Source organism: Notamacropus eugenii, chromosome 4 (genome assembly GCF_028372415.1).
Source record: "Notamacropus eugenii isolate mMacEug1 chromosome 4, mMacEug1.pri_v2, whole genome shotgun sequence".
NCBI lineage: Eukaryota > Metazoa > Chordata > Mammalia > Diprotodontia > Macropodidae > Notamacropus > Notamacropus eugenii.
Window position 1 is genome coordinate 69,010,133 of NC_092875.1, and position 10,213 is coordinate 69,020,345.

Genomic DNA, 10,213 nt, shown 5'->3' on the forward strand with positions numbered 1-10,213 from the left:
TGTGAAATTTGGCACACCAACCAAGAGTGGGGAGTCATGGGAAAAAAAACCCCTCAATTTGGAATCTGATAACCCAGTGCTGCCATTTGCCATCTGTGACCTTGAATTTCTCCTTTGGGATCTCATTTCCCCCTCCCCCCTTTTAAAGATGAAGGAACTGAGCTAGATGGTCTCTAAGGACCCTCTGGAGTCACATAGTCTGTTTTACACCATGTAAAAACCTTCAATTATAAAATATGTGTTCTGAGATCTCATCCATCTCTGAAATTCTGGGTTCTTCTGAGTTCTGTGGACTGAGGTCTCTTTCCAGCTTCTGACTGTCCGTGTGCCAATATCCCTGCTTTGTACTCTTGATGCCCTGAGGGTCTTAATGTCTTTCCAAGGGCCATTGCCACTCTGAATTCTATAACCTATAAAATGCCAAACACAGCCTGAGCTGTTCTCATCTACCCCAGGTGTGCTCGGGGAAAGTTTCTCTCTTATTGATAGAATATGTCTGTCTGTCTTGTTGTTCAGTTGTTTCTGTTTCTTCATGACCCCATGGACCATACTGTCTATGGGACTTTCTTTGGCAAAAAGATACTGGATGCTGTTTCCTTCTTCAGTGGTTCAAGGCAAACAGAAGTTAAGTGACTTGCCCGAGGTCACACAGCTTGGATTTGAACTCAGGTCTTCCTGACCTCAGGCCACTGAGCCACTTAGCTGCCTCCTGTACCTTTATCTTTCAACTATAACCCTGAGAATGTGTCTCCCACTAATCTCTATCCTCCTCTACCTCCTTCTCAATCAATCATATGTCAAACATATATTAAAGAACCATGTGCCAGGACTGTACTGAGTGGTAGGTATACAAATGCCTCTACTTTTACAATGCTTACTTTTGTCTCTTTCCCCGTTCCCCTCCCCCTTCTCTACAACCACCTTTTCCTCTTTTTTCTTCTCTTCAACTCCTCTTCTCCTTTTCTTTTCCATCTCTTTTCCCTCCTCTTTTACTCCCTTCTCCTTTTTTCCCTGTCACCTTCCCTTTTCCTTCTCCTTCCTCTTCTTTCAACTCCTCATCATTTTCTTCTGCTTTTTGCTCCTCTACCTTTTTTCCTCCTTCCTTTCTTCTCTACTTCTTCCTCCTCTTTTCTCTGCCTATTCCTTTTCCATTTTCTTCTCTTTTCTTCCCCCTCTCTATCTTCTGCTTCCCCTACTCTTTCTGTGGTATATAATGAATTAGGTTTTTCAGCCAGAAAACCTGGGCTTGAAACCTGATCCTCTGCTCCTTACTATGTGACGTTGGACAAATCCCTTAACTTCTCTAGGACCTCAGTTTCCTCATCTATAAAATGGGGCACTTGGAGTAGATGATTTCCAAAGGTCCCTTCCATCTCTAAACCTTATGAGTTGGAAGACTAAGCTCAGAAACATCTTAGCTGTGTGGCATGATGGGACTATGGGTACCAAAGCTTGCGTCCTGGGGAGGAATCTTCTACTCTTTACTCTTCTCTCAACTCCCAACTTTTTGTGACCTTAGGCAACTCATCAATTCCAACATATTATCTGCTAGACCATCTGGCACAGCAGATGGAAGAACTAGGTTTGAAGCCAGGATGACTGACTTCAGGTATTATCTCTAAAGCATACTGACTATGAGCCCCTGGGCAGCAACTTAACCTCTCAGGTTCTAGGCAATGTTCTAAAATCCCAATTTACAGAGCAGGAGCTGATCTGCATTGGATGAGGAAGTTTCCTTTTTGGGGGGATTTCTTAATGCCCGTAAAGCAAACCAATAAATCTTATCCTGCTCCTAATTTGCAAGTTACTGTTGGAGATACACAGGTAAAGATGAACAACAGTCTCTGTTCTCAAAGAAACGAATGAAGGCAGGACGCTAACACCTAGAGGATCTGAGAAGGCTTCCTGTAGGAGGTGGCACCTGTGCTGAGCCTTGGAAGAAGCTAAAACTTCCAAAGAGCTGGGATGAGGAAGGAACCCCTTCCAAAACTGGAGGAAAGTATGTACAAAGGCAAGGAGGTGGGAGGAGTGAGAAATTTGGTGAACATGACTGAAAGGAAGAGTGTCACAGCGATAGGAAGTAAGTCTGGAAAAGTAGGATGAAGGCAGACTATGAAGGACTTTTAAATGCCCAACTGGAATGTCTACATCTTGTCCCTCAGCAATATGGTGCACAGCCTCATCATTTAATGGAAACTATTCTCTCCTAAAGTTACCAGGGATCTCTTACTTGTCAAATCCTCATCTATCTTGAACTCTCTGCGTCATTTGGCAAAGGGTCCCAGAACCTGAGACTTGGAAGGGACTTCATAGGCGAACTAGTCTAAGCCACACATGGAGTTCCCCACTATTAACTTTGTTGATTCTCCTGCAGATTCTCCTCTTTAGGTTTTCTTGACATTTCATTGTCCTCCTACCTTCCTGAAGTTTCTTATTGGTCTCCTTTACTGAATCTTGCACCCATGTCATACCACCAACTATGGGTATTCCCCAAAGCTCTATCCTGGACCCTCTTTTCTTTCTATACACTTTCATTTGGTGATCTTATCAGTTCTCATAGAATCAATTATAATCCCTATGAAAATGATTCTTGAGTCTATATATCCAGCCCAACAGACAGCTAGGTGGTACAGTGGAGAGAGCACTAGCTCTGAAGTCAGGAGGATCTGAATTCAAATCCAGATTTAGACATTTACTTATGACCCTGGGCAAATCACTTAACTCTAATTGCTTACCCCTCCAAAAAAGTCCAGCCAACTATATATCCAGCCTTAGTCTCTCTTCTATTTTGTAGTCTCACATAGCCAACTGATTTCTGGACATTGAATTTAAAAAAAAAATCTTTATTTATTCTTGCATGAATTTATAATCTGTCCCTTCCATTGCCCACAACCCTCCCGCCCCCCCCCCCCCCCCCATGGGAAGAGAAGAAATGCCATCTCATAGAGCACCAGATTCCTCCCTTACAGGGAAGAAGAGAAAGGCCACTACATCAAGTCTCCAGCCTGGTCTCCTGCTTTGAAGGAAGGGGAATATCATCATTCCTTCAGCTCCTGAACTGCCTAAGACCCTGAGAGGATGCCACAATAAGACCATACCCTACTGACAATGGAAACCTCCCAGAACACATCCCTTAATAATTAACAAACTCTCTGTGGGTCATACCTATTTTGGTGATTCTGAATCCCCAGATATCATAATTCAGACCCCTATTCTCAGTCCCCTAATACTTTATCCTTTATTCCAACACACCTGAACCCATTCCTCACAATGTCTCACTCTAAAGCTACCCACATCTCCCACTGTGATATCTGTTTCTGATATGCCTGTTTCAGAGACAACAAACTTGCTTCCATGTTAAATCTTTGCCTTTCCCATTCCTTCCACTTTCTGGCTCTCACTGAGATCTGGCACCCTATTAATGACACAACCTCCCTGGCCTGCATTTCTGGTACTTTCACTCATTCCTTTGACTAACTAGACCAGATGGGCAAGTTCAAATACTCCTTGCTCCCCACTGCCTCTTCCAGGTTCTACCTTTATAACCGTTGCTTAGCACCCTCTCTTGCTTTGAGCTTCCTTCAATCCATAGCTACCATCCAATCTCCCTTTTTACAAAACTGGGATCCAACCAAGGACTTTTAAATCTTCAGAATGAGGCTGACATCACCCTTGGGATGTCATTGGTCCTCTTTTGAGAAAGGATGAACAACAAGCATCCAATAAAAATTCTGGTAACTGTTTTCTACCTCCTGGATACTCTTCTTCCTTCATCAATCAGTCCAATGCCTGGCTCACAGAATCTCCTCCCTAGCTCCTGCCCTCATACTTGGGGACTTCAACATACATCTCAATACTCCCTCAAACACTCTAATCTGGCAGTTCCTCAACTTGCTCTTCTCTCTGGACCTACTGTACCTCCACCTCACCTCAGCTACATGCAAAGATGGTCATACCCTTTGTTGTTCAGTCATGTCCAACTCTTCACAAATTTTGTAAAGATACTGGAATGGTTTGCCATTTCCTTCTCCAGCTCATTTTACAGATGAGGAAACTAAGGCAAACAGAATGAAGTGAGTTGCCCAGGGTCACACAGCTAATAAGTGTCTGAGGTCGGATTTGAACTCAGGAAGATGAGTCTTCCTGACCAAGCTCAGTGCTCTATCCATTGTGCCACCTTGGTGCCCTTACTAGTCATATCCTAGATCTGGCCATCTCTGACAAATGCACCATTTCTAGGTTGATAAACTCTGAATTTCCCTTATGTGATCACCTCCTACTGTAATTCCACCCCTCCCTCTGTCTTACAACCTCTCAGAGTGACCTCCAACACTCCAACCTCCCAGTTCTTTCCCAGACTATCACACCTGTACTAGCTATATCTCTCCCTTTCCCCATGTTGACCCATGGTGAACCAGTTCAGTTCAACAATGTCCTCCTCCCTTGAGTTATTTGCATAGCCAAGCCTCCACACTGGATGATTCCTATCATTTGCTTTTGCTCATGCATTCATGCTGCTGAATAAAGCTTCAGAAATCACAAAACCATACTGACTGGGTCCCTGACAAATTTATGTTACAAAGCCTCAGCTGAGCTCTCGCTGCTGCTGGGCAATCACTCTACATCCCATTGTATCAACTCACTATCCCACTCTACATTGACTCTCCCAAATCTTTTCATCCTTCCTCAAACTTCTTCAAACTTCTTGTGGCTCCCTCTACCCATAGTTATCTCAAATGAGAACCCTGACTCATATTTTACTGAAAAAAGAAATGGAGGTTATTTACCGAGAGCTCTCTCTTCTCCTTCCTTCCTCACCTCACATCACTTAGATGCCTTCTGCTATCATCTCCTTTACCCCTATCTTACATAATGAGGTGGCCCTCTTCCTTACCAATGCAAATACCTCTCCATATACAAATGATCCCATTCCATCCTGCCCTCTCCAAAAGATTGTCCCTTCTTTCATCTCCACTCTACCTTTGATCTCTCCTTATCTACTGACTCCTTCCCTACTGCCTACAAAATTAAACTCTTGTGGGACACCTATGGAAGTGACTAAACTCCTTGAAAAGGTTATCTACAAAAGTCACTCAAGTGTACAACCTCATATTGGCTTTGACTCCTCACTCTCACTCATTCACATTAATCAATCAACCCACAAGCATTTATTAAATGCTTCCTATGTGCCAGGCATTATATAAGCACCAGAGACCACAGTTCAAAGAATGGAGCAACTCTTCTCCTCAAGAAGCTTATATTCTACTTGAATAGACAATACATGCACATATAAGGATATAGAGAATAAACATGAAGAGAACGAGTGTAAATAAATTCAAGCTAGTTTGGGAGAAAGAGCACTGGCAACTGCGGGGATTAAGAAAGGCTTCATGTAATGGTTTCTCCCATTATAATTCTTCTATGCAACATGTGCTTAATAAGGAGTGCTTAATAAGAATGTATGCATAGTACCTATATAAGATTGCTTGCCATCTCGGAGGGAGGGCGGAGGGAGAGGGAAAAATCTAAGATATATGAAAATGATTATAAAAAACCGAAAACAAATAAATTAATTAATAAAAAAGGCTTCTTGTAAAAGTTGGCATTGAGCTATATCTTTAAAGAAGAGAGGAATTCTCTTTAAAGTGACAGAAGTGAACAAGAAATACACTTAAAGAAAGGGGGATGGTCACTGTGAAAGGAAGATGAAGCTTTGGGTGAGGAATGGAGAAAAGGACCTTTGGCTGAATTTTGAGCTGGGGAGGGAGAGTAATGAAGAGATGAGAAAGGTCAAGTGGGACCAGTTTGTAAACGATCTTAAAGGCCAAACAGTATAGATTGTATTTTATCCCAGAGGGAGCTACTGGAGGTGATTGAGTAGGCGAGTGACATGGTCAGATCTGTACACATAGGAAAATTATATTTGTAGTTTGTGTATATAGAATGGACTGGAGTCATGACAGACTGGAGGCAGAAAGCTGTTGCAAAAATGTGGGTGAATGGTTGCTGCTGTTGTTTTGTTGTTGGTCAAGCAAGAGTTGAAGACAACTTGAACTAAGGTGGTGTCTGTGTGAGTACAGAAAGGGGTCAGATTTGAGATATGCTATGGAGACAGAAATGGCAAGATTTGTCAAATGGTTGGGCATGTGTAGTGAGGAAATGAGCCTAAGTCTGAGGTGACAAACTTGGGAGACTGGAAAAATTATGTGTTTGAGAGAACTGGAAGAGAGGGAAGTGTGGAAGAGAGGGTGGATTTGGGGGAAAAAATGAGTTCTGTTTTGGACTTGTTGATACTTAATGAACGTTGGGTTCAAACTATCCCATAGAGAGCTGAGAATATAGGATTTGAGCTCAGAAGAGAGAGTGGAGCTAAATAAAAACTGGGAGTCATCTGCATAGGGCTGATCACTAAACCCATAAGAGCTGATGAGAATGGATGGATGGATGGATGGAAAGATAGATAGATAGACAGACAGACAGACAGACAGATAGATAGATAGATAGATAAGGTATTAAGGACTTAGTATGTATCAGGCATGGTGCTAAGCTAAAACAAGATCATCCCTATTCTCAAGGAGCTTACATACTAATAGCATGCTAGGCGTCACAATGGATAAGACTGCTGGGCCTGAAATCAGGAAGACCTGAATTCAAATCCAGTCTCAGACATTTACTATCTTTGTGAACCTGGCCAAGTCGCTTCATCTCCACTTGCCTCAGTTTCCTCAAGTGTAAAGTGAGGCTAGTAGCAGCTACCTCAAAGCTGTTGCAAAGATCAAATGAGATGATATTTGTAAAATGCTTAGCACAGTGCTTGGCACATAGTAAATGCTATGTAAATATTATCTCTCCAGTGAGAAAGACAGCATGTAAACAAATAGGCTCATACAAGATACAGTACAGAAAGAGGGAAGATCTAAGTGGCTGGGGGCACCCAAGAGCTGTCTAGACAAGAGGTGATGAAGGTGTCTGTGAGTGGAGAGATGGGGGAGGGGTTGGAAAATAAGAGATCTCGCAAAAGTAGAAGCAACAAGATTTAACAGCTGGTTAGGAATGTAGGATGAGTGAAAATGATGAGTTAAGAAGTGCCCTGAGCTTTCAAACCTGGGGAAACTGGGTGGGGGCAGGATACCCTCAACAATAGTAGGGAAGTTTGGAATGGGGAGAGATTGGGGAAGAAAATATGGAGTTCTATTTTGGGCACTTTGAGTTTAAGATGCTTACAGGACATACATTTTGAAATGGCCAATAGGTAAACTGGTTAGGATTGGAGCCCTTGAGAAAGACCTGAGGGGAGAGAGGGGTGGGGTGGGGTGGGGAGAGAGAGCAATGTCACAAAAGCTCTCAGAGAGTATGCAGGAGAAAGTAGTCAACAGTGTCAGAAGCAGCCGGGAGATTAGGAGGAATGAAAGCTGAGAAAAGACCATCAGATCTGGCCATTAAGAGATCATCGGTAACTTTGGAGAGTGCAATTTCATGATTAAATTATCATTAAAGCAAATCAAGAAGTTATCAGCTGCTCTTTTTTGGTGCAAAAAAATTCTGGCAGATGTCTTAATAATCACAATCAATAAATATTTATTAAACACCTACTATGTGCCAAGAAAAATGTGCACTGCTGTAACACATGCTCCTCTGTCTCACAGAACTCTTATCTTTCCTGAGCTGAATGACTTCATCTGCAGAATTTAAGTCCATACGATCCTGCCCATTCTGTGCCTGAACCCTTTGGAAATGGCTCTTCCCAAATCTGGGTTGCATGGAAGCCTGCTCTTCTTTCTGCTGTTTCTCTAGGACAAATATACATCATGCCAAAGTTTCTCTCTAGTAACCACTCTAGTAACCAGTTCCTCCCTACTGGTGAAGATCAGACCCAGGGAAGAAGCTTCTCTTGACAAAGAGCATTAAGTCAAATCAAGACTTTGCTCTGCTCTGGGCAGAGGGAGACCAACAGCAGATGTCCAGACAAAAAAAGTCCCTTTTCACTACTCATCTGTGCCCTTGCTCCAGATTTATGATCTATAGCTTCTTTCTGCTCAGGTGATCTGTAGTATAATCCAAAGCCAAGAACCTTTCTGGCTCTCCCTCCATCAATCTCCATTCAAATTCTCTTCTACTGTTTCACCACTCCAGACCTTGGATTTTCTCGTATTCTCAATATACAATGCTAACTCCACTTTGCCTTTTACCAGTCTTGTTTTCTTTTATTATGATATATTTATCTAGAGCCATAGTGCAGTCATGGGTCTCATCCCAGCAAGTCTCACTGATACTTGTAAAGTCAAATTTGCCTACTTGCTTTAGGATGCCTAATTAATTTTGTCTCTTGTTTAGCTGTCATATTCTTGTCTGCAGATATTTGAAGCCAAGAGTGTTTTTGCTGCCTATTCTTGGATTTTGTTTCTTGGGAACCTTTGGGTCTCTTAACGATTATTCTTTATTCTGCATTGTAGTTACTATCTATGGTCTCTATCTTGCTGGATAGACATAAACATCTCCTTTTTAGTTTGAAACTAGTAAATGGAAAAGCTGGGGCTCAAATACAAGTCATAGAATTAGAGTTATAGCTTTAGAGCTGGAAAAGATCTTAGAGGTTAGCTCATCCAATTACCCCATTTTTACAGAGATGGAACTTGAGGTCTAGAGACGTGAAGTGATTTCTACAAGGTCATACAGTAGGCAAGTGGATGAGCCAGGATTTGAACCTACATTTTTCTGACCTAATATCTAATGTCTAATTAGATAATGTCTAATTAATATCCAATAATCTAATTATACCAAGCTGCCTCCTAATATTCCACTAATGGTGCTTCACTCCAAAATCATGAGGAAAACAGGAAAGCAGAAATATCCTCAAATTCAAAACCAGAGATAGGGCAATCTGGGTCATCCAAATGTTTGTATTTAAAGGTTGAATTTTTTGTTCTCTTTCTTCTTCCCCTCCCCATTCTCTTTATTTCTACCCAGATATTTAAGACAAAGTAGATGACAGATGAAGCCTAGGTCTCTCTTTTCTCCTCCTTTATCCCGGACTGTGGTTGTACATTTATCTTCCTCTCACCCTTTTCCAACCATACCTTTCTGCGGCATTTATCATATCTTCTAAAGGAATCCTGTCTTCCAAAGGAAGGTCTTCCAGGCAAGCATCCTGTACTAAAGACAAGTGGCGTGGGTGGTTGGAGAAACCATCTGAGTCAATCTCATCCATCATCTCTCACTGAAGTGCTTCTCTGCTTACTGTCTTCCTTAAGTCCCTTCCTTTCCCTTCACTTCTTTTTTCCCTACCCACCCTCCCCCCCCTTTAGGCACTGGCCACCAGTTCTCAGGCCCCAGTGGAAGGATGTGGTCACCGTGGTAACAGGGAACACTATCCCGGTTGCCATGGAAACCCTGGTAGCTGCCTCATCTTCTATGGACAGGAATAAAAGGTTGGGAACCAGAATGAGTTAGAGTAGGCATGGACTGCTCAAGGGGGATTTTAAGGTAAATAGTTTAAAAAATTGTTTAGACCTCAAATATTCCACTCCCCAATTCCTTGCCTCCCCACCCCTTCCCATGAAGTTCATAGAATTTAGCTGAAAGGGACTTCAGAGATCTTTAAGTATGAACCATTAACTTTTATAGAGGGGGAAACTGAGGTCCCCAAAGTCAGTGTTCTTTCCACTACTCTGAACAGGCCTCCAAGTAACACTCTTTATCAGTCAGGAAGATGGTTACCAACTCCACTTGAGCAGACAGTAGCCTATATTAGTGGTTCTTAGACTTGTGCTTGGACTACTGCACTTGACTCCTAGTCAAAATCACTGCTTCCAGTCTCTGCTTTCCCTCAAACAGTGTTTTTGGTGTGTTTGACTTCCCTGTAATAAATCTTCATCAGTCTTCACCCTCCTTCTTCCTCCTCCAATTTCTCTAGGGTTTTCCTGCCAATATCCCTGATGGAAAGAGGGAGGACTGTTGCAAAATCAAAGAATTTGAGTTGGAAGGAATCTCAGAGGCCAACTAGTCCAGCCCGTATCTGAACAAATCTCCCCTATAACCACAGTTATTCTGGTAAATGTTTAACAGCTGACTCTGCAAAAAGCAGAACACTTTTCAGTTTGACCTGCGTCATTAGCATTTTCTCCATCACTTTCTTAAATCTAGTCAATAAACAAAACAATCAGTCGAGCCAGATGTGTAGCATTTGACAATTTCAGAAGTGTAAATGCTCACC

General features: G+C 42.3%; 1 protein-coding gene across 1 annotated transcript in view; it reads right to left on the bottom strand.

Moving 5' to 3' along the window:
• SPMAP2 (sperm microtubule associated protein 2) overlaps window positions 1-9,281 on the bottom strand; it is a 34,723-nt gene extending 25,442 nt beyond the window's left edge. The window contains exon 1 of the mRNA XM_072601715.1: window positions 9,078-9,281. Coding sequence (XP_072457816.1) covers window positions 9,078-9,211 — 134 coding nt within the window. The 5' untranslated portion in view covers window positions 9,212-9,281. The remainder of the gene's footprint in view (window positions 1-9,077) is intronic.
• Between the last annotated feature and the right edge of the window lie 932 nt (window positions 9,282-10,213).